The following is a 24,989-nucleotide window of genomic DNA, read 5'->3' as shown; positions in this document are numbered from 1 at the left end:
GGCAAACGAGCATATGGGCCACCTGATGGTAAGTGGTCACCAACGCCCACGGACATTGCCATTGTAAGAAATGTTAACCATCGCTTATATCGTCAATGCGCCACCAACCTTGGGAACTAAGATGTTATGTCCCTTGTGCCTGTAATTACATTGGCTCACTCATCCTTCAAACCGGAACACAACAATACCAACTACTGCGGTTTTGCGGTAGAATATCTGATGGGTGGGTGGTATCTACCCAGACGAGCTTGCACGAAGTTCTACCATCAGCGAAAATGTGTTTTTTGAGTGAAAAGGTGAAAATTCGGATTACACAATTAGGTATTTGAACACGGAGAACATATTCTATTATTTTTTCTTTAGACACGAATCGCATATATTTTCATATTTATATGCGGTTTATTTTGTTAACACACGACTAAGCTATAATCGGACTCATGTAAAATAACTAGAAATTTTAAGTTACATTCTATTTCCAGCGAACACCTTTTTTATCGTGGGGAAGTCCTCATGGATACCCTCCGTATCGGATGATACGATGGAGAATTATGTCGGACGATCCACATTAGACGAAGTTGCGGGTACGCTCGCACGTTCTTCAGCGCCTGTGGCTGTTCTTTTGTCGAACCCTTCGATGTTAAATACACCTGTTGTTGTGATGTGCCGTTTATACTCACATACTTCACAAACACGTGGGGGCGGGGGTATGTGGGGCTCGCCGAGTGCGCCCCGAATATCGGAATACCCACTAAAAAACCAACGGTCCCCTTTGCGTGTTAACGAGGAGCGCCACGGGATCGCTTTCGCATGCTCTCGTGACGCTTTGACGCATACTTCTCGACCTGGGGGACCCTATACTTTAGACCATGAACTTCCCCTTTTCATTGCCAGGAAGTATATCCAGCGAAACCCTAGACTAACTAGAATTATATACTTTTTTATATATTTTGCGCATCGTTTAAAACAAAGTCACATTTATCAGAATTTGTAACGTGGTTGTTTTGTATTTTTTTTTTTCTTATAAATTATTGTATTGCGTACCATACCGAATTTTATATTTACAGCTATGACGTCACACACGATATATGTAGAGATCTCTTTAAAATATTTGTTTTTTCAAAACTTCATCAAACTTACTTGTAAAAAAAAATAACAACCCTTCAAGGACGACAACTGGCACATAACAATAGTTGTTAACAAAGAAAAAAAAACAGACACAGAAAAGTTACTATGGTAATATTAAAATTTTATTTCAACTCGGAAATTAATATATTAAGGCATATCTAATTAGCCAACTCGAGCAAATAATAGAACACTAATAATAATAATGTCCTCCAGGCCGATTGCGGCCACGGCGGCCACTAATCTCAAGGGAGATTAGCCAACTACGCAGGAGAGAGTTGCCAGCTTAAAAAATAAAACTTACTTGTAATTAAACACACACACATACGACGTTATTATGTTTTATCTATGTGTGTATTATTTTAATTTCCAATCAGGATATGTATACATTGAACTGTATGACTTTATAATTATAAGGATGAAAAAACTACAGTTTCTTGTCAGTTTCATCTCGGTAGAAATTACATTTAGAACCGGTGGTAGCTTTACATTTAATTCAATACTGTAACGTGAGACGATTCAAGAGTGTCCATATTGATATGATATGATTGATTTATAGTAATAAAACAAGGCATATTGTGTACAAAATATTTAATTTAACTTTTAATTAAATATTTAAATATATATATATATAATATTTAAATTTTAATTATAATAAAATAATATTATTAATATACGTCAATATCAATAGTATTTGAATTTGGAACATTCGTTAACGTTTACAAATAGTAAGTAACGTTTCAAGGCGTAAGTATCGACGCCATCCTCTCGTCCTGTGCTGCGGGTCACTGCGCGGCGCGCGGCGGCCAGGCGAGGTGCACGGCGCGCACGTCGAGCGCCAGCAGGTCGGCGCGCGCGAGCAGCGCGTGCGGCAGCGCGGGCGCCGAGCGGCCGAGCTCGCCGTGCGCCCACTCCTTCACGTACGTGCCGGCCGACGTGCGCGCGCGCAGCGCGAACAGCTGCGGGTGCTCTGCGCACGACACGACATCCAGTACATATTCAAATATATATTATACCATTCGATTATATATTCAAGTGAATTAGTTGTAGATTGCACGCGTTTTGATTTGACTTCATATTTTATTTAAAACATAATTGTTTAGGTTATATAATAATAATTAAAGAATTAGAAATGCGACAAAACAGTCTAATACGTGGCAATACTGTCACCGTCTGTAGGTACCACCCCCTCATCACTTACACTACCGCTAAAAACTACGAAAAAATAAACAACATACTTAATACTGTTGTATTACAGTTTGATAAAACAATGAGTCAGTGTAACTAGAAAGAAAGCAATCTTAGTTCCCGAGGTCTCACGCAAATTTATGACCACTTACCATCAAGTACTCCATTTGCTAGTGGACTTACCTCTATTAAAACTATTACATGCCTCCAACGTACCTGGTATCAACGAGGCCGTCAGCTCCAAGATTTCCCGGTTCCTAGTGAGTAGAGGCCGCCTGTGTAACACTCTGATCGGCGTTTTCTGTTGTAACGCAATTTTGACGTCTTTATTCGTCGTGTTCGTGTACGTATTTATACGTTCGATATCCTCCGGCGTAACACGAATCGGTGCGGTATGGTCCTCCTGAGGATTAATAATAATTAACATTATAATTATAAAACTAGTTTCCACCCGCGTATAAGGGGGGTGGGGGTTGTCGCTACCTTTTACTCGAGTATTTAGGGAATCTGTGGTTAGTGGAGTTAAATAAAAGATAGACACGGTATTAGGTAGGTATATTCCCTAATAAGTTTACAATAAGACGCGCGACATATATATATATATCGGAGAAGAATCATTCTCCTCGTAGATTCGTCCTCAGAGGTTATCAAGTTAAAGTTACTTACTAATAACCGCCACGGGATCGCTTTCGCATGCTACCGTGACGCTCTGACTACAAGCTACTACACTAACCAACCCCGTTAGACACATTTTCTATGTGTTCAGCGCCATCTAGCGGCAAGTTATAACAAATTAATAGTGTAGTAAAGCTTTGTGCAAGTCCACCTGGGTAGGTATCGACCGCTCATCAGATATTCTACCGCTAAACAGTACAATACTTGGTATTGTTGTGTTCCGGTTTGAAGGGCGAGTGAGCCAGTGTAACTACAGGCACAAGGGACATAACATCTTAGTTCCCAAGGTTGTAAGGAATGGTTACATCGCCAATGTCTATGTGCGACGGTGACCACTGACCATGAGCCCATTTGTACTTCCGTTGCTGAGCATCGTTTGTTTTTAAACTCACGTCAAATTTGGAGTGCGACAATTTTATACAGAGCGCCTCGTACGTTTTACTCTTCGTTTCTTCACCCTTCTTCAGCTGTACCAAGTCTTCTCTGAAAAAAATAACCATAAAATCAAAATATCGAATACATTAAAACACTTTATTTGACGAGCCGGTTGGTGTGGTTGGTAAATACTTGCCTTTCATGCCGAAGATTGTGGGTTCGATTCCCACCCAGGACAGACATTAGTGTGCTTGAACATGTCTGTTTGTCCTGAGTCTGGGTGTAATTATCTATATAAGTATGTATTTACAGAAGAAAAGTAGTATATGTAGTATATCAGTTGTTTGGTTTCCATAGCACAAGCTCTGCTTAGTTTGGGATCAAATGGCAGTGTGTGGAAAATGTCCCAGGATATTATTATTATTATTATTATTATTATTAATTTATATTTATTTATTTATTTGAAAGGCACATTAACATATATCTGATATATGTACTAATTATATATATTTATATATAGCAAGAAGCAATTTTCATGTGCCTAATATATACGAATATGTTACTATTAGCGACTGTCTCGTTGGTCTTGTGGCTATAAGGCCGCAGACCCGGAGGTCCGCGGTTACAATTTCAAACGCAAATAAACTAAATTACCATTAGAAGTAATTCCAAGGTCCCGTTTAGTCTTTATTTATTTTATTTTATATTATCCGGGAGGGCAAATGACTCTACTCCATCTGATGACAAGTGGTAGTAGAGTCCAAGCGCGACGACGGCCAGTACAGTCGGGAAGAATATTCTGCACTAGCCGCCTTCGCCTTGCCGGCCCGCAAGATGCCTCTTCGCGCCTCGTTTGAAGGAATTCGGGTTGTAAGAGAGGAACACGTGAGCTGGTAAGGAATTCCATTTTTTGGAAGTGCGACAAAGAAATGAGTTGCCAAATTTTCATCGTGCGCGATGGAATTGATGTCACAATTAGGCGGTGACATCGAGTGCCAGCACGCGTTGACTTAAGACCAGCACGCGATCTATCGCTATTCTGATAGAGAACCGATTTGTGTGTGATAATATTTTATTTATTTATACGTAACAATCTACCACTTTAATATTTGATATTACTCTTTGTCACGTTTACATGGCCGTCCGTCACTGTCACATGGAGGCCTCTGAAAATCAGTGCTAGGTCAATATTATGCCAGCTTCAACTGAGAGGTTGTCCATTTTGGATGCCACACCACTTTACAGTTAATTATTGTTAATATTTATTTATTTATTTATTTTTTTCTCTTTTCTTTGTGTTTCCATAATAATGCAATTCCCATTTTGCATCCAATGATATTTAATAGATATAGATTAAATAAAATTAGATGCAAAATATTTTTGTAAGTTAGTTAATTTTTTATTTATTTTTTTCTACGACATAAATTAACTTAAACTCTGTGTTACTTTTGTCATTTCTTTTTTATCTTCTTATTTTTACTCATGTGGTGTGATCCAAATAAAGACTTTATCTATCTATCTATCCATCTATCTATCTATCTATTTACAACTTTATGGCGGTACATTTACCCCGAGCGCTCTGCTCTGCGGCTTTTTGTGAAAAACTGTTATGGTTGGTTCACATTATGTTGGACCGAGATATCGTTCCGACGTGTCCGTTGTATTTTGACATCAACGTCACATTATTTATATTGGTTATGGTTTAGTAAGCCTATAGCAGTTATAACAACTTGAAGTTCACGTACATAACTTTAATTTCAAAACAACTGTCTTTTATTTAAAAATAATATCGCTATTCGTGAGTTACAAGTCATTTTAATAATTTAAATATTTTATTCAGTAACAGCGATCATTCCACTGCTGGGCTAAGGCCTCCTCTCCCTTTTTGAGGAGAAGGTTTGGAGCTTATTCCACCATACTGCTCCAATGCGGGTTGGTGGAATATTTTATTCATATAAATCAAATAGGCATTACGTATTTTCACTTTCATTTGCTATTAACATTGCGCAACGTTCAACGGGGTCCACTTACTTTGTAATTGTTGACATTTCTTTCACAATAACTTCACCTCCTTTCGATATTTCCTCGCATACTTCCTTTAATTCTTCCACGGTCAGCTGTCTCGTTGGATCGCTTATCTGAAAGTAAACATTTTTTCAACACACACGTGACCACATGCAAACAATACGCACACACGTGTAACACTCGACATTGATGTCCTCAGGACCGATTTCGGCCACGGCGGCCAATCTCAAGAGAGATTAGCCAACTACGCAGGAGATATTATAGTGTACAAGTGTGTGCGCAAACACAGGTGCATTCTTTATTACCTAACTCTCATAAACCGACACGACAGCAAAAAGTTCATGGGTAGGACCAACGGCTTTACGTGCTATCCGAGGCACGGGAGTGTACACACTTCCCTTTCCAGATTCCGGGCTGCTGACTGAGAATTTTCGACAGAAAAATCCAATCAGTTTTTATCGGCCTGACCTAGGGTTTGATCACATCTCGGGAACTGCGGCCTTATCTGGCCAATAGACCAACCAGTCACATAAATACCTCGACAGCAAAGGGTCTCCCGTCACCAAGACACCGCACGTCCACGTCTTCCCTGCCCGCCGCTATAAACTTGAATCTACGGTCAGCGTCCTCGGGATCGAATCTGGAAATGTTTTATATAATTATTTATTCATTCCCGAAATCAAAAACCAAGTAACAGAACAAAATTACAACAGAGTTAATAATTGAAACCCAAAGTCACAAAGTATTTAATATTACCAATGTAATAATGAAATTAATATAAAAACTCAAAACAATCAGACGAAACGACGACATAACAACGACAACGCAAATTTGAACGAGACGCGAAAGCTAATATGTATGGGCAGAAGGTCATTTAACTCCGGAAAATTTGGACATCGCGATTCAGAAATTAACGTATTTAGAACACCGCCATCTATGAGCGAATGGCCGCAATATATGACAACAAAAATAGAAACGTTTTTATAACTTTAGATAGACTTAACCGATTTTAATGAAATAAAGAATAATAGGAACATTGAAATACTTCTTATATATAATAATTTAGTTATTAATCTCGACCTTTATCAAAGATAAGCGCGGACAAACAGACATAAATAAAATAACAATTGTTTTTATTTTGGTTTCTTGCAAATAGGCATGTTAACTTAAAAGAGGCTTTATTTTGAAATCACATACAAACAGACAGACATTTATTTGTATATATTATATGACATATAAATAAAACCGAAATAGGATTACACAATTAGCTTAAACATATATTGAATTATGAACTTGAATACGGTAGGTAAAGTAAAACTATAAAGAGATTTAATCAATGAGTCTGTGTGTGTTTTTGTGCTTTTGTGTTACTTATATATATTTTTATTATTACATATTATTTTGAAGCCGAAAAAAAAAAGCCGAGATGGCCTAGTGGTAGATGATCGCGGATTCAAACTAAGCACCGGTGATTTTTCATATGCTTAATTTTTGTTTATAATTAAGGAAAACATCGTGAGGAAACCTGCATGTGTCTAACATCACTGAAATTCTGCCACATGTGTATTCCGATATGGACAAATCTAACTAAGGTAATCGTTTCATTAATTAGAACAAGGCACGTATAACGAATCTAATATAATTAACAATAAAATAATAAGATGAAAAACAAGATATGTGGCGTGCCTTCTTCTTCTACCCGACACATTTGACAAGTGCATTGACAAATAATTTCAGGGTACGAAATGTTGGCTATGTCTAAATGAGACAGCCAACATTTCATATTCTCTATACAAATAGCCGATTTCAAATTCTCTAAGAACATATATTCGTTAATTTTCACTGAAAATAGAATATTCCACCAAACCGCACTGGAGAAGCGCGGTGGAATAAGCTCCAAACCTCAAAAAAAAGGGAGAGCCCTAGCCCAGCAGTGGGATATTCACAGTAACCATATATTATTTCACGTGTAGCTGTAATCCGAACTTACTTGTAACATTTATTCAGTGGTCCGAATATGATTTCCTGTACCGATGACGGCAACACTCTTTTTCCCTCCAAAATCCACGGCGATTGCGGGAGATTGCGACTTAATTTGATGTATCTGGAACATATCATTATTTCACTCTCTATATAAAATATAAAGCCGATTCCAATGACAGGAGTTAGGGTAAAAAAAAAAAAAGGAAAAAAAGAAAACAACTGTGACCTTTAATTGATATCCTATCATTGGTCGATATATATATAATCTGTGGTATTCATTATGGATTCGTGTAAATGGTGTTTTCAGTATCGGCAAAGTTGTAACCGGAACTTTACAAGTAAAATTAAGTTGATTATAAGCAGTTGAGTGGAATAGTGTTGTATTATAAATAAAGATGTTAATCGAGAACGGTTTGCAGTGCATAATACTATACTATACAGCAGAGTTATTAGCGAAACGCATGGAATACGTAAATCTATGGTTTGTTTATTATTTCTCCTTTGCTTATTGCTTAGTAGCGATTTCTTACAATACAACCATTGCGTAAATTCATAAAGTGAGATAAGGGTGAAGGGGAGGATAAGATTTAATTATATTGCACATATATATAAATACGTTATCAGTAACAGCCTGTTAATGTCCCACTGCTGGGCTAAGGCCTCCTCTCCCTTTTGAGATGGTTTTGAGCTTATTCCACCACGCTGCTCCAATGCGAGTTGGTAGAATACACATGTGGCAGGATTTCAATGAAATTAGACACATGCAGGTTTCCTCACGATGTTTTCCTTCACCGTCAAGCACGAGAGGAATTATAAACACAAATTAAGCACATGAAAATTCAGTGGCGCTTGCCCGTGTTCGAACTCACGATCATCGGTTAAGATTCACGCGTTCGAACCACTGGGCCATCTCGGCTTTTTTTATAAATACGTTAACACTATATATACTATAATAACAGAATATATATGGCACAAGGAAGCATGTGAATTCTGGGCAGTGAAACTCCAAAATGGGAGTACCATTGGCCAACGTTAGGTCCCTACTTCACACCACACCCTATCTAAACCGAGCTGAGTTGAGCCCCCCCCCCCATTACCTGCCGGCGAGGTAGAGCGGCGCGTGCGCGCATGCTGCGCCCACACACGCGGCGCGCGAGTGCGGCGCCCGCAGCGCGTCGCCCGCCGACAGCGACCACAGCGTGGCCAGCTCCAGCGCCTGCACCACGTTACTTAATCGAACACATTGCCCCACCAGCGATTGGTCACAAGTAAATGGCCTGTAGACCTTGTGACCTACTTTTTATTACCGTAACAACAAGCTCGTCTGGGTAGGTACCACCCACTCATCAGATATTCTACCGCAAAACAGCAGTACTCGCTATTATTGTGTTCCGGTTTGAAGAGTGAGTGAGTGAGTTTGAAGAGTGAGTATTTAAAGGCACGAGGGACATAACATCTTAGTTCCCAAGGTTGGGGGCGCATTGGCGAAGTAAGCGATGGTTAACATTTCTTACAATGCCAATTAATAAATTTAAATCACTGTATAACTAATTAATTAGAATTTATAACTTATATTTTATAATTATTATTAATTGTTTAAACTGCTTTGTATGTTCCCAATCAAATTATTAATTTATCCTTATGTCATATTTTCTATTTAAATTATATAATTAACCTGTTCAACGGATCGTCTCGTGAATTCCGTTACGAAGCGTCTCTTTTGTTTGCTGCGCTCCGCAAACAGCTGCGGCGACACCGTTTTTAATATTTCCAATTCCTACAAAATAAAAAAACTTGATACTTTAATAATGATGATGTCCTCCTAACCGATTTCGGCCACGGCGGCCAACGCGACCGAAGAGAGTTCAGGCGCAGGCTTTATGTGCTTTCCGAGGCACGGGATTTTACAAACTTCTAGACTAGGGACTACTTGACCCGATCCGGGGGGTTGAATCCAGATTATGGACATAAGGCCGCAAATTCAGAGGGAATTTGCGGCCTTATGTCCATATTTATTTCTTACAAATATTTTACTTGAGGTATTGTGGTGGTAGGGCTTTGTGCAAGCCCATATTGCAAGCATCAAATATTCTACCGCGAAGCAGCAAGGCTAATTGTTGTGTTCCTGTTTGAAGGGTGAGTGAGCTAGTGCACAAGCACAAGTGACATAACATCTTAGTTTTCTTACAATGCCAAAGTCTGTGTGGTGGTGACCACTTACCATGAGCTGGTCCGCTTATCAGTCCACCTACCTAATACAATATAAAATGTACGTAATCCGTCTAAAAAATTTAACCCTTTTGGGTTTGCAAGATTCGGATAATTATTATTCAGAACTTTTTTGCTAACGCTCCTTCATTCGAGAAGTTATTTTCAATATACTTTAACAAAGTCTCATCATTATAGTGCTTGGACTGTAGCATAATTTAACTCATGTCCCACTGCTGGGCTAAGTCCTCCTCTTCCTTTTGAGGAGCTCTCCACCACGCTGCTCCAATGCGGGTTGGTGGAATACACATGTTTACCACCAGAATTTCAGAATTTCAGTGAAATTAGACACATGCAGGTTTCGTCACGATGTTTTCCTTCACCGAAAATCAAGAGAAATCAAATATAATCACAAATATAATACAATATTAACCTGTAATTCATCGACATAGTCTATATTAACAGTGATGAGTAATGGAGAAATAGCACCAGAGTCCAGTGTCTTGTTGATATATGCACCGAGTTTCACTCCAAACGACCACTTCCAAGCTTCCTTTAATGGTGTCAGTGTTTCTGTAAGAAGATATTATAATTTTATAGACACTTACTAAATGAAAAAGTAATTAAATAACAAAATATATGAATTTATAATAATAATAATAATATCCTGGGACATTTTTCATACACGGCCATCTGATCCCAAATTAAGCTAGTACAGTACTTGTACTATGGAAACCAGACAACCGATATACTACGTATAATAATTTTTCTTTTGTAAATACATTCTTATATAGATAATTACACCCATACTCAGGACAAACAGACATGTTCATGCACACAAATATCTGTCCTGGGTGGGAATCGAACCCACAACCTTCGGCATGAAAGGCATCAACCAACCATGCCAGCCGGCTCGTCTCATATTTATTAAATACATGATTATTTCTAACAGTTTTAACATAAAAATTATATATATTAACATAAGTCAACTTCATTAAGCCTCAAGATATATGTGTAAATGAAACATTAAATCAGGGAATTGAAGAATGAGTAGAGACAAACAAACCTTTTAAGAAACCATATAAAGGAGAGCAATTAGTAAATCGCATGTAATATGTATATCTAGGGATTGTTTATCGTTACTTCTTCGATTGGAATAGAATAAAGATTAAGTACAAGATCTTGAAAACGTTAAAATTAACAAATGAATAGAAATTTATCTTACTTGCGTCATACTGAGGAAATTCATCAATGAGGTGCAAAGTGACAGCCTTTTCTCGTAATAATGTTGCTATCGGTGCAGATAGGGCACAAGCAAATGTGTTACATTCATATCTGTGAAGTGAAGCATATATTTATTAAGACAAAAATACATAGTTGGTGGTAGGGCTTTGTGGAAGTCCATCTGGGTACCACCCACTCACTACATTTTTTTTTTTTATAAAATAGGAAGACGGACGAGCCTATGGGCCACCTGATGGTAAGTGGTCACCAAACGCCCTTAGACATTGGCATTGTAAGAAATGTCAACCATCGTTTACATAGCCAATGCGCCACCAACCTTGGGAACTAAGATTTTATGTCCCTTGTGCCTGTAATTACACTGGCTCACTCACCCTTCAAACTGGAACACAAAAATAATAAGTACTGCTGTTTTGCGGTAAAATATCTGATGAGTGGGTGGTACCTACCCAGACGAGCTTGCACAAAGCTCTACCACCAGTAAACATATTTAACTGCCAAACATAAGTATTGTTGTGTTTTGGTTAGAAGGGAGAGGGAATCAGTGTAACTACAGACAAGAGGGTATATAATCACGTACATTAGAGATATAAGGAATGATTAATAGTTCATATGGCACCAATGCCTATGGGCGGTGGTGAATTATCATCAGGTGATCCATTTGTCTATATGCTTACTTATGATAATAAAAAAAGTACAATAAATAATGACAAGTATATAAAAAATATACAGTTAATTGATAAGAATAAAATCAAGGACATTATATAGTGTATGGTTATGGGCTCGTTTGTTGTGTCGGTACCACCTTCTCAACGATTATTCTAGAAAAAAGACATGACATACAAGACACCCTGGTTGACAGCGCACTGACAGCAGTGATAAGAGTTCTGCAACCTATCTATGATGAAGATTCATAAGCACATATGCAACCTCTATTCTCAATTATGCAGCATTCAGACACAACCAGAACTGGCTCAGAACCAAAAGTTTTACATGCTTTCTGATGCACAAGAGTGTACACACTTCCCGAGGCAGAGGAGAAGAAAAAGCCAATATCTTTTTACTGGCCCAAAATGGGGTTTAATCCCATGACCTTGGGATCTGTGTGTAGATATAGCATTATACATTTTGTTACTATGCCGTGTTATAAATGTAAGCCTTGTATATAATAATCAATGAAATAATTAATAGTAAATTATTTTTAATGTTATATTTTTGAGGTATTTTACAATTTGATTCTCACCCTTTTTTATCTAATATTTCCTTGACCATTTGGTAGCATTCCTGCCAGTTATCCTGTTGTAGAACACCTAAACAGCTGACGCATATATTTAATTTGCGTTTCTTGTGCGGTGGAGACATACTGCCATTACTATCTAATATAGCAGCAGTTACATCTATTGAGCCATTATTTGTATTATTTTCCTTACTATCTATTGAATTATCGGTATTTTCATCACTATTTCTTACATTACTACTGTGTGAGGCACTGTTTTCATCACTTTTATGTGCAGAAACATCATCAGTCATGATTTTATCAGTATCAATGCGCTCGACTTCATTTTCTTCATGGAACTAAAACAACAAAATTAAAAACTACTGAATATTTAACAAAATTATGTTTGTATGTAAAATTACTCTTTTATATTTAAATTTAGAATTCAATTGTTTTTTTTTTAGATGTTTTGCAGTAGCAATTTATATTAAATGATAATAAAAAGTAAGTTGAATTAATTCAAAGTAAAATATGAAAACAAACTTTGGTAACAAATTTTGTTGCATTTTCAAAAGCATTCGGGTTTTTAATTCCAATATAGCGAATACAACACGCTTCACAGCATCCTAAGCTCTTACAGAATTTGTATATGGCTTTTTGATCCATATTTACATATACGTAAAAATTAAATTAACCGCACGCGGTTTTCAATAACAATTATAACAACACAAAATCCACGGCGAAGACTGACTGAATGTCAATCAGTCAGCCAATTCAGCTTGCAGTTTGAGGACATTGTCAATATGTTTCTGTCAAAGGTAATATGAAATTATGTTAAATGGGATGTAAATTGGAACAAATTTGATATTTTAACCTTTTTTTCTTCTTTGTAAAAAATCTTGATATTGAATTTGCAAAATCATAAAATATTTTATTAACTTTTATTTAATTAAATGTTTTTTAATAAGGAGAATTTCATAAATGTTTAAAAAGTTGCCATATTTGAAAAATATCGGCTGATTGATAGAATAAATTAAAAAAAAGGAATATTACAAAATCGGTAAGTAAGTTATTAAGAATTAAAAGTCATTACCACCGTACGTGAAGTTTAAATAAATAATCGTAATTCGTATGTGGAATAATTTTGTGTACCTAATAGTTATGCTTTTGACATTTAATAAAGTTGCCATCAGTAAACTTTAAATGATTTGAAGTTGTGCCTATGAAGTATTTCTGTCAAAACTGTGTATTTATGTAATTAAAAATAGAAAAATTCTAAATTAAATTTAAACAATAATTTTGTAATATAAATTCACTGCCATAACTTTTACTGTATAAAATGGGAACGGTACATGCTAAGGTAAGTAATTTACGTTTGACTTTCAAAATAGTAAAAAAGGTTATAATTCCATTTATAAATAAAATAATAATTAATTTCTAAACGTTGAAAATCGCTATCAACATATTTAAAAAATAATAAGGCAAAATTTGTTATTTTCAATAATAAATAAAAAATTAAACATCTCACTTAAAATTAAAGTAAATGTCCTATTGCTAGGCAAAGGCTTCTCTTGAGAAGATTTGGAATTTATTTTACCACACTGCTTCAATGCTTGTTGGTTGATAATTGGCAGACACAAGCAGATTGTGTTTATTTATTATAAACACAAACAAAGCACATAAAAATTCATTGGGGCTTCTCTGGGCTTAATACTATAAAAATTCACTTGTTTTGCCTACTGGGCAAAAATAAATGCAAGAACTAACTCCAAAAGTTTATCACATTTTTGTATTATCCATAATTATTCATAAAAAGGTTTTTTTTTATTATTATTCATAATTATTAAAAAAACCTTTCCCGACGTAGATGCTCTCCAAGAATGGATTTTATGCAAATCGTATCCAAAATATATATTTTTTTTTTTTTTATAGTAAAGGAAGGCGGACGAGCATATGGGCCACCTGATGGTAAGTGGTCACCAACGCTCTTAGACATTGGCATTGTAAGATATGTCAACCATCGCTTACATATCCAATGCGCCACCAACCTTGGGAACTAAGATTTTATGTCCCTTGTGCCTGTAATTACACTGGCTCACTCACCCTTCAAACCGGAACACAACAATATCAAGTATTGCTGTTTTGCGGTAGAATATCTGATGAGTGGGTGGTACCTACCCAGACGAGCTTGCACAAAGCCCTACCACCAGTGGATTTTTCTTCATATCTATCTGCGGGAAGCTGCAACTATTAGCTAGTACACCATATTCACACTAATTCTAAATTATTTATGTAGGCTGAACACAATGGCAATAATGGCTCTTTGGGTGGACTATTTGAGTTTGACGAACCCATGGAATTTGAAGAGCCTTTATCTAAGCCCAATATAAAGCTGAATGGTGTACGGGTAAGTACGAAATTGTATATAAATAACATTTTTACTATGATAATGTGCTCCTGAATAATTTTGGTACAACGGTCAATCTCAATAGAGACCAGTGCAACATAGGTGCACTTTCTAGTACATACATATAATCATTTATTTAACACCATGCTTTTTGAATCATCTGATATGTCTCTGAATGTGTAAATATTTTCTTCCTATTAGAATATGGGAGTGTCTTTGTGAATGACTGACTTGATTAAATTTCGATAAATGAAATATTATTCTACAGTCATCATGTTAAGAAATAATATTATATGTTTATCCTTTAGACAGGTCGTTGTTGTGATTGGTAGATATTTGCCTTTCACAACGAGGGTTGTGGGTTCGATTCCTACCCAGGACAGACATTTGTGTGCATGAACATGTCTGTTTGTCCTGAGTCTGGGTGTAATTATTTATATAAGTATGTATTTATAAATGAAAAGTAGTATATGTAGTACATCAGTTGTCTGGCTTCCATCGTACAAGCTCTGTTTACTTTGGGATCAGATGGTCGTGTGTGAATAATGTCCCAGGATATTATTATTATTATCCTCTTAATAAACATTTAAATGCTTTCAGGCTCGCGTTGACCGCGTTCATATTGACGGCCTAAGCAGAACGAAAGACGATATCGTACGGAGCACAGTCGATGACTTGTTCCACGCAACTGACTTCGAAGATGTCATATTGAGAGCTCATAAAGTATGATATTTACGTACTAACCAGTTTTTTTTTAGTGATGCATATAGTTTTCTGTCAAGGAAATCTGGCTTTATCTGACTGGAAATACAAGGCTTTTTATTATTATTATTTTTAATTGGCCAGTTTGTGAAAGTGGGACTGTCCCACTAAAAAACGATATTTATGGTCACATGTCTAACGGCAGGAAAGTCTTCAACTTCTTAGCAAAAGTAATTGAAAATATCACAATGTTGATATGAATTCATGGGAATTTTCATAGCACTAGCCGAGATGGCTCAGTGATAAGAACGCGTGAATCTTAACCGATGATCGTGGGTTCAAACCCGGGCAAGCATCACTGAATATTCATGTGCTTAATTTGTGATTATAATACATCTCGTGCTTGACGGTGAAGGAAAATATCGTGAGGAAACCTGCATATGTCTAATTTTATTGAAATTCTGCCACGTGTGTATTTCACCAATCCGAATTGGAGCAGCGTGGTGGGTTAACTCCAAAAAAAACTTTCTTCTCAAAAAAAGAGAGAGGAGGCCTTAGCCCAGCAGTGGAACATTCCCAGGCTGATATAAGTTAAATAAGGTTCTGATTTTTTTTTTCCCAATATATCCTCCGTATAAACATAAAACTTCTTATTCTTAACACTATATTACTAAAAATCTGCTCATAGTAAAATAATTATCTTAAACATTTTATGATATTTTTGCTCAATAATAATCTTGCCTTCCGCCAGGTACGACGAGCCCTTGACTCAATGGGATGTTTTAAAGATATCGGTGTTTTTATCGACGTTTCAAGCGGTCCTGGGGCGACTCCTGAAGGCTTAGAGGTATATAAGAATGTATTCATTTAATATTAGCAGCGGATGTCTGACCACGCCCAGTGTTTGCTCACGCAAGTGCAGCCAGTGCGCAGAATGTTCGAGAATGTTCGTTTATGCACTGCTTTGCGCCTGCTTGTTCGATGCTCTTGAGTAGGTTTCAATTAATTATTTCAAATTCTATTTCATTGTATTCAATGTTGCTATTTGATAATAATCGCAATAAAATATCTATAAAATATGAACACGTCATGAGATGAAATTGGTAATAACTATGTAGTATGTATATACTCTTACCTTTGTCAGGTAACATTTCAAGTGAAGGAGCTGTCTCGTGTTGTCGGGGGTATCAATACAACTGTCAGTGAAAATGAAGGAAATCTCGTTTTGGGTGAGTCAAATATATATATTGTGATACAACTATCGGTGCTTTTGCAATTATTTTATATTCATAATATTTATTATTATTTACTGAAATTCTCTATTGACCAATAATATGTGTGTAATAATATTTTAAAGATGACCATAATTATTATCAACAGCCATGTTTGTGACAAATAAAGATTATTAAAGATTGTTATAAATTGCCGAGATGGCCCAGTGGTTAGAACGCGTGAATCTTAACCGATGATCGCGGGTTCAAACCCGGGCAAGCACCACTGAATTTTCATGTGCTTAATTTGTGATTATAATTCATCTCATGCTTGACGGTAAAGGAAAACATCGTGAGGAAACCTGCACCTTTCTAATTTCATTGAAATTCTGCCACATGTGTATTCTACCAACCCGCATTGGAGCAGCGTGGTGGAACAAGCTCCAAACCTTCTCCTCAAAAGGGTGAGGAGGTTAGCCCAGCAGTATAACATTAACAGGCTGTTACTGATATTAATTCTCTCAATTATCATCAGTTTGCATGCTCCACATTGACCGGATGTCTTTGATGACCATATTTATAATTATCATTCTACGGTTGCCATACAGTTTGTTTAATTTATTTTCAATCAAAACGAATCCTAGTCTATTCCAACTACAAGAGAAGTAAAAACCAATAAACTACTTTGACCATGAACTGACGCGATGTCATTGGTCCGTAAAAGTACCGTAACAGCCTGTGAATGTCCCACTGCTGGGCTAAAGGCCTCCTCTCCTATCATTGGTCGATCTTGAATAATTATGGTATTTACTATGCATTCGCTAGAAAATGGCGTTTTTAATATCCAGCGAAGTTGTTATCGGAACTTTGGGAGTTAAATTAAAGCGGTTATAATTAGTTAAGTGGAATGTTTTGTATTACATGTGAGAGAACGGGAGAAAAAACAAATAGTAAAACCAATTTATAAGAAAATAAAGTATATTTAATACAATAGCAAGTTATTATACTTATTTCTAAACACTGATTACAATGAATTCGATACATAAAATAGTTAAGTTAAATTACATAATTAACGGAATAAATACAAAAATACGCTCACCTGGGTAATTACCAAATAAACAGTTCAGAGCGCCGATAGTGCCGCGTTCAACACTGAACCGCTTCTGATCTGTTGACATCTGTCGAGCCTTATATAACGATTTGTCATTTGAATCAATTGAACAACCGTGTTAAAATAAGACCGGAACTTGATTAAAAATTATTGTCTCCCACATATAAATAAAGATATATTAATCAAGAACTGTTTGTAGTGCGTTATATAACAGAGCTATTAGTCCCATGGAATGTAAATCGATGGTTTGTTTATCTTTACTCCTTCGATTGGAACAATGTATAAAACCGGTTTTGAGCCGGCGTGGTTTGTGAATGCTTGCCTTTCAAGCCGAAGGTTGTGGGTTCGAGTCCCACCCAGGATAGATATTTGTGTGCATGAACATGTCTGTTCGTCCTGAGTCTGGGTGTAATTATCTATATAAGTATGTATTTATAAAAGAAAAGTAATATATGTAGAATATCGGTTGTCTGGTTTCCATAGTACGAGCTCTGTACTAGCTAAATTTGGGATTAGATGGCCGTATGTGAAAAATGTCCCAGGATATTATTATTATTGTATTATAAAATCGTAGTTCGATTGCAGGGGTTAAACTACCGAACGTGTTGGGTCGCGGGGAGAGGGTCGCCGCGGAGTACAGCGTGGGGCATCGTAGCTCGTCTAACTTCAACATATCCGCGATGAAGCCCTACCCGCACAGCCCGCTCACCCCCGTGTGAGTTACACGCACAATTTGTTTATAAACTTTATTGCAGTTACGTAACTTTTCGGGCCCCAATGCGAAAACTGGGAAGGGAACAACCTTGGGCATTAAGATGTTATGTCCCTCGTACTTATCCAGACGGGCTTTGCTAACTAATGGGACTTTTTTTTAATAAAAAATAATATAATAATTATAATAAAATCATTTATTTCGAACAAACATGGATCATAAATACAAATAAATAGTAAAAAGTAAAAAATTACAATAATAATATTTTACAGATTTCACATATTATAAATTAGATTAAATTAATGCGAATTAAATTATAATACCAAATTAAACTTGATTTAATTAATTTAGATTTGATTTAAATAATTTTATAATTTAATAATAGCAATGCCCGTCTTAAGGAATTACTAATTGTATTCCTATTTACCCCTCCAATTAAGCGTAAAGCTTGTTCTAGCAGTGGAGACAGTAATGTGTAAAGGAATCGAACTTTAATATATGGCTGGTTACTGATTTATCTGTTCTCTAGGGTCATGTTTTTGTTGCAACCAATTTTTTGTTTTAATTTGATTAAAAGTTCCTTACAATACCACATTAAAATAATCTCGCCATCTATATTTAGTAAAGATAAATATCATTCGACAGTTTGTCAGCCACAGTGTACCAACAGAATCACGAATACCCGTGGTCGGGATACAAACTGCTGGACCGGGGTCTGTTATTGGACATCGCTTTCCGGACTTCCCCTGCGGTAAGTTCAACTAGCCGGTAAATAACCGTTAACCAGATTGTCGAATGTCATATCGCAATTAAACGTACTCCGAAATGCGGCAGCGGCGAGCGAACAGCATCGCTTTGTTTATTTATCTGTTCTCGCAAAATAGTTTTGAGGGTCAGCGTGCGTAAGCGATTCCGTGGCGCTCCTCGTTAAGACAGAAAGGGTGACGCTGGTTTTTTTTTTTTTATAGAACAGGAAGCGGACGAGCATATGGGCCACCTGATGGTAAGTGGTCACCAATGCCCATAGACATTGGCATTGTAAGAAATGTTAACCATTGCTTACACCACCAATGCGCCACCAACCTTGGGAACTAAGATGTTATGTCACTTGTGCCCGTAATTACACTGGCTCACTCACCCTTCAAACCGGAACACAACAATACCAAGTACTGCTGTTTTGCGGTAGAATATCTGATGAGTGGGTGGTACCTACCCTTTTAGTTTTGTTTATCTTTATTCCTTCTTGATTCGAAAATAATAGATAAATCTACTATCCGTAAATAAAACGGATCGTTCTAGAATACGATCGGATATAAGGCGATTGTGATTTTTGTAGACGAAACATAATCTGCAATGGGAGGGGATCGTCCGCGACACTTCGGTTCTCAGCAAGTCGACGAGCTTCAAAGTGCGGGAGAGCAGCGGTGAGTCGAATAGCTTTATAGTTGTCTCAGTAAATGCCTCAATATGTCTTCTCTCGTGCTATCATTAAAAGTTCGCCATGCGAATGAAGGAGAAGGAACGTATATTTGCTATATTCGAGAAGTAATATTCTTATATAGTTTCGAACCGTTTTAAACGGAATAAAATGTGAATATATTCATGATTTATTGCTTTTTTTCAATTTTTTTTTTAAATCATAATAATATCTTCAACAAAAACAATAATATGTATTCTAAAAATATTGATGTTGTCGTGCACTTTGTTAAGTCTGAATGTGCTTTTATTGTTACATCTGGAAGTTGATTGACCGCTGATTATCTTTAATAAATGAAATAAATAAAGAAATTAAAAAAATAAATAAATAGATATGTATAAAAAACCTAGGGGACAGGATTGAAACTGCGATCTTTGCTTTAGGTAGCTATATAGAGGATAAGAAGTCCAGAATAGAAATGCTCTAAAAACTCGTAAATTATTGCGTTGATCGCGCGTATGTTTTTGGAAGTTATCATGTATTTTCAAAGATTTCGTTAAAATTGGAAGTTATCATGTATTTTTGAAGCTTTCGTTAAAATTGGATGTTATCATGTATTTTTAAAGATTTCGTTAAAATTGGAAGTTATCATGTATTTTTAAAGATTTCGTTAAAATTGGAAGTTATCATGTATTTTTAAAGAGTTCGTTAAAATTGGAAGTTATCACGTATTTTTGAAGCTTTCGTTAAAATTAGAAGTTATCATGTATTTTTAAAGATTTTGTTAAAATTGGAATTTATCATGTATTTTTAAAGATTTCGTTAAAATTGAAAGTTATCATGTATTTTTGAAGCTTTCGTCACAATATTCGGCTTAAATAACTGTGTTGCTACTTCTGTTAACTGTTGTTAAGTTTGCATAATTCGATGGAAAACAGTAATTGGCTCATCGTCTGTATATTGTATTTTTAATGTCAACATATTTTGTTGTTGTTGTTCATGCTGTTGTTTTCCTTAAATAAATGAATAAACAAACTGATATATGGTATGACTACAATATTGTTATTTCATACGAGCCATCAGCTTAATACTTTTCTCAATTTTATGGCTGAAAAATCCCCTTATCTCAATGTTTCTCGTATATGTTAAACTCACAAAGGTCCCCAAATGAAATCGGTCATCCGCCACATCGTGACGGTGGACCATCGCGACGAGGCCGTGTTCCCGACGCGCGGCACGTGGGTGCAGTTCACCAGCGAGCTGGCGGGGCTCGGGGGTGGTGTTGCCAATATACGCACGGAGTTGCAGGCGGAGGCGAACAAGGAGGTCGCACCCGGTGTTGTGAGTATAGGACCTTTATTAAGACGATTGAGGAAAGCAGGGCGTTGTTTTTTTGTTTTATCTTAAATGTACGTGACTTGTTGTTTCCGGTTGAGTTTCTACTCGGAGATCACGCTAACTCAATCGTGGAAGTAAAAAAAGGCCGACTAATGTTTTTTTTTTGGGTTAAGTGCAGATATTAATACCATTAGCATTTTAGCGAGAATCCAACCCGCTTTATTATTTGACATATTAATAAAATAAAAGTAAAAAGCCTGTAAATTTCCCACTGCTGGGCTAAAGTTTTGAGGTAAACGTTTGGAGTTTATAATATATATAACGTGATACCAATGGTTTGGTGGTTACATATGTAGTGAATTTTTATAGGAAACATGCAGGTTTCCTTAAAAAGGTCTTCTCCACCACCTATAATGAATTATAAACACAAATCAAGCACATGCAAAATCATTGGTGCTTACCCGGATTGGAAGCCCCAAATTTCGTTTCTCTTTTATTAATAGACCAGTAAACTTAAGGATATAATAAAATGTCCCGTTTTTAGGTGATCCAAGCGTCAGGGGCTCTCGGTGTACTCCACGATGTGTACGGTACGGACATACCCGACCACTTCTATTTGGGGGGGCCGGCGACCGTGCGCGGGTTCAGACAACGAGGCGTCGGGCCGCACTGTGACAACCATGCGTTAGGTGGAACGGTGAGTTCACAATAATACCCATTTGTGGTATGACCAATGCGACCATGCGTCGCGTTTCGAGTGAGACAGTCCTACTTTAAATTGCTTCGGTCCTGTTTGTTTTTTCCAATATACTCTAATATATATTTTTTTAATTTAATAAAGAATTTCTGATATTTTGAAGACATTTTTAATCTAACCATTAGCATAGCATAGCAGTAACCAGTGCGTCAACAGTCCTCCTATGGTTTATCTAAAATATACATAAATAGTAAATATATATTTCCTAAACAGGCATATTGGGCGTCAGGACTACACGTCTACGCTCCTCTTCCATTCCAACCGGGCAAGGGGGGGTTAGGGGAACTGTTCCGATCGCACTTGTTCCTGAATGCCGGCTGTCTCGCACATCCCGGTAAGTTGATTAACGGCCTTACTTATAACGTTGTCCAGTGGGTGGATTAGTTAAACAATGCTTTGTCTTTTTCAACCCGCATTGGAGCAGCGTAGTGGAATAAGCTCCAAAACCTTCTCCTCAAAAAGAGGAGAGGAGGCCTTTAGCCCAGCAGTGGGACATTCACAGGCTGTTACGGTTACGGTTGTCTTTTTCTTTCGAATGTCAAATCAATAATGATAGAAAGGGAGAAACTAGTTTAATTAAACAGTCGCTAGGCAACGTTTATAAGTAAGGCTGTAAAGGTTAATTAATATAATTGAATTTGAATTTAATTATAAGCTTTTATTAGAGAATATATAGCATTAAAAAGAAAATCAGAGTTATAAAAAACGTGAGAGCAGGACAGCCTATGACGGGCTTTGTCGCTCTTATAATGTCATATTGACGTTTGGTCACATCAAAGTATTGTAATACAACAAAGGAGGATATAATTTAAAACGGCGAAATATTAGACGGGCCGGTTGGCGTGGTTGGTAGATACTTGCTTTACACGTCGAAGGTTGTGGGTTCGATTCCCACCCGGGACAGACATTTGTGTGCGTAAACATGTCTGTTCGTCCTGAGTCTGAGTGTAATTATCTATATAAGTATGTACTTACAAAAGAAAAGTAGTATATGTAGTATATCAGTTGTCTAGTTTCCATAGTACGAGCTCAGCTTAGTGTAGGATCAGATAGCCATGTGTGAATAATGTCCCAGGACATTTATTTTTAATTACTTTTAGCAAATGAAGAATGTAATTTGCTTCAAAACAATAAAATCACAACATTTACATATATAATATTATTATTTGTTTTATTTTTTATTTATTGATATAAGAAATGTCATCTATGCAGATGGTTCATAATATTAATAACAACAAAAAATTACGATAAGAGTACAGTGTGATACACCATTATAGGCATTTACATATTAAAATCCAATTTTTAATTGGTATATATTAAAACTGATGATACGCTAGTACAATTAAGGGATAAGGGACACTTTCCTTCTAATAATACACGCATATCGCAAATGTAATCGGATTACAATTTGTAATCAGCGATCACGATTACAGATTAAAGTTAATCATATTCGGTGATTAATAATCTGTAATAAAGTTTATCTTTAATCAGATTATCGATCTGATAACTAACGCAGCTCCAATTCCGTCCTAAATGATACTACTGTATCTTTTTAATCGATTTAATCTCACAATTCGGTAATGAAATATGAGAACCGCTCGCTACGCACACGCAATAAGTAATCGGTGGCGCGGTTCGGCAGAGGAGAGCGCGTCGGCGCTGGAGGGGCTGTGGGAGGCGCGCGTGGCGTGCGGCGCGGGCGTGGCGCTGCGGCTGGGCGGCGCGGCGCGCGTGGAGCTCAACTACTGCGTGCCGCTGCGCGCGCGCGCCGGGGACGTGCCCGCGCCCGGCCTGCAGCTCGGCGTCGCCGCGCACTTCCTGTGAGCGCCCTCCGCCCCCGGGATGAAGGAGCTCCTTTGACCTTGAATTGACATCTACATAGTGTAACGGCCTGCTAGTGTCCCACTGCTGGGCTCAAGCCGGCTTCTTATAGGCAAGCGTGCTACATCCTAGACCGTGCCGATGCTTAACATCAGGCAAGTCGACGGTCAAGCGCTGGCCTATTAATTGTAAAAAAAGCCCTCCCGTTCGAGAAAAAGGTTTCTTCCACGACGCTGCTCCCAAGCGGATCGGCGGATTCGTGAAAATGTAACGTTTTTAATGTTGGCGAAATTGTTATCGCAGCTTTGGAGCATGTGTACATAAGCAGTTGAGTGGAATAGTGTTGTATTATAAATAAAGATGTTAATCGAGAACGGTTTGCAGTGCATAATACTATACTATACAGCAGAGTTATTAGCGAAACGCATGGAATACGTAAATCTATGGTTTGTTTATCTTTATTCCTGTTATGTCAATTCAATGTCAAAGTTGTTTTATATTTACTCCAGGCGTTGGATATATATATACGTAGATACAGATAAAAATACAGTACCTAATTTTTGTTTCAGGTAATTTAAATAATTTTTTTTTTTTCGATTTTTTTATTAATATTCGTTATACAGATAACAAAAGATGTCGCCATGTTCAATTATTTAAAGTATCAAGTACAGAAGTTGTTTTGTTCACAATATATATATTTAATTTTTTAATGAACGTAGTAAAATTTATCACATAAAATGACGTGTTGAAAGTCGTCATGAGTAAAATCGAGTTTCTGATATGCTTATAAAAGTAAGATTTGTTAATCTAACTTAATGCTCATTGGTCGCGTATTACGTCATCGGCTGCCATCGACCAATCACAATGTGTGGCTAGTGCGTAATTTTTTTTACATGTACGATAGCGTATTGAAATTAACGCCATCTAGTGACAGTAATCTGAATTAACGGATTAAAGTTATTTAAGTCAATTTGACGTTTATCAGAAACTGGAGGTTCATTTCAAATTAATTTATTGTTGTAATTAATTTACAATAGAATGTTGTTTAAATTATAAGTGTAATGTATTATGTTATAAAATAGTGTTAGTTTTGTTGAAATAAAATCAAATTTTCAGGATTTTTTTATTTTTATTTATGCTGAGCTGACGTCGGTGAGTAAATGCATGGACTTAAAAATTAAAAAAAAAATCCTCTAACTTAAAATATATAACCATAATAAGAGAACAATAGCAGTAAATTATTAAAATCGGAGCCAAAAAGGCGTTTCTATGTATATATACAGGTTACAATTACGTGGCCTCGAGTTGTGAACTCGTGGGGAGCCTCGCGTAACCTGTAACAGACCACTTAAGGATATGCACTACCAAGGTGTGGGGACGAGGAAGATTTTCACAATGGTCTTAGAAGGTAAGATTCCCACAGAACTCGGTTATCCCCTAAAACCAAAAATGAATGCAAGCTTTGTAGATTATAATATA

The 24,989-nt window shown here is 36.7% G+C and overlaps 2 protein-coding genes across 2 annotated transcripts; one reads left to right on the top strand and one right to left on the bottom strand.

Annotated features, from left to right (window-relative positions):
• Positions 1–1,804: 1,804 nt before the first annotated feature.
• On the bottom strand, positions 1,805–12,775 carry LOC126778835 (tRNA pseudouridine synthase Pus10). Its single transcript, XM_050502536.1, has 12 exons — positions 12,578–12,775; positions 12,062–12,393; positions 10,802–10,911; positions 10,010–10,149; positions 9,044–9,145; positions 8,466–8,584; positions 7,376–7,489; positions 5,923–6,025; positions 5,392–5,498; positions 3,378–3,468; positions 2,527–2,713; positions 1,805–2,092 (listed from the first exon to the last, which is right to left on the bottom strand). The coding sequence occupies exons 1-12, from the start codon at positions 12,698–12,700 to the stop codon at positions 1,908–1,910; spliced, it is 1,713 nt and encodes a 570-aa protein (XP_050358493.1). The 5' UTR covers positions 12,701–12,775; the 3' UTR covers positions 1,805–1,907.
• A 462-nt stretch (positions 12,776–13,237) lies between these two features.
• LOC126778871 (sorting and assembly machinery component 50 homolog) lies at positions 13,238–24,627 on the top strand. The gene is made up of 13 exons (XM_050502605.1): positions 13,238–13,394; positions 14,331–14,441; positions 15,042–15,164; positions 15,895–15,990; positions 16,288–16,372; positions 18,051–18,180; positions 18,823–18,928; positions 19,514–19,601; positions 20,754–20,935; positions 21,477–21,629; positions 21,903–22,023; positions 23,332–23,509; positions 24,080–24,627. The coding sequence occupies exons 1-13, from the start codon at positions 13,374–13,376 to the stop codon at positions 24,081–24,083; spliced, it is 1,398 nt and encodes a 465-aa protein (XP_050358562.1). The 5' UTR covers positions 13,238–13,373; the 3' UTR covers positions 24,084–24,627.
• Positions 24,628–24,989: the final 362 nt, after the last annotated feature.

Source organism: Nymphalis io, chromosome 27, assembly GCF_905147045.1.
Source record: "Nymphalis io chromosome 27, ilAglIoxx1.1, whole genome shotgun sequence".
NCBI classification, from domain to species: Eukaryota; Metazoa; Arthropoda; class Insecta; order Lepidoptera; family Nymphalidae; genus Nymphalis; species Nymphalis io.
This window is presented reverse-complemented; position numbering and strand designations above follow the sequence as displayed.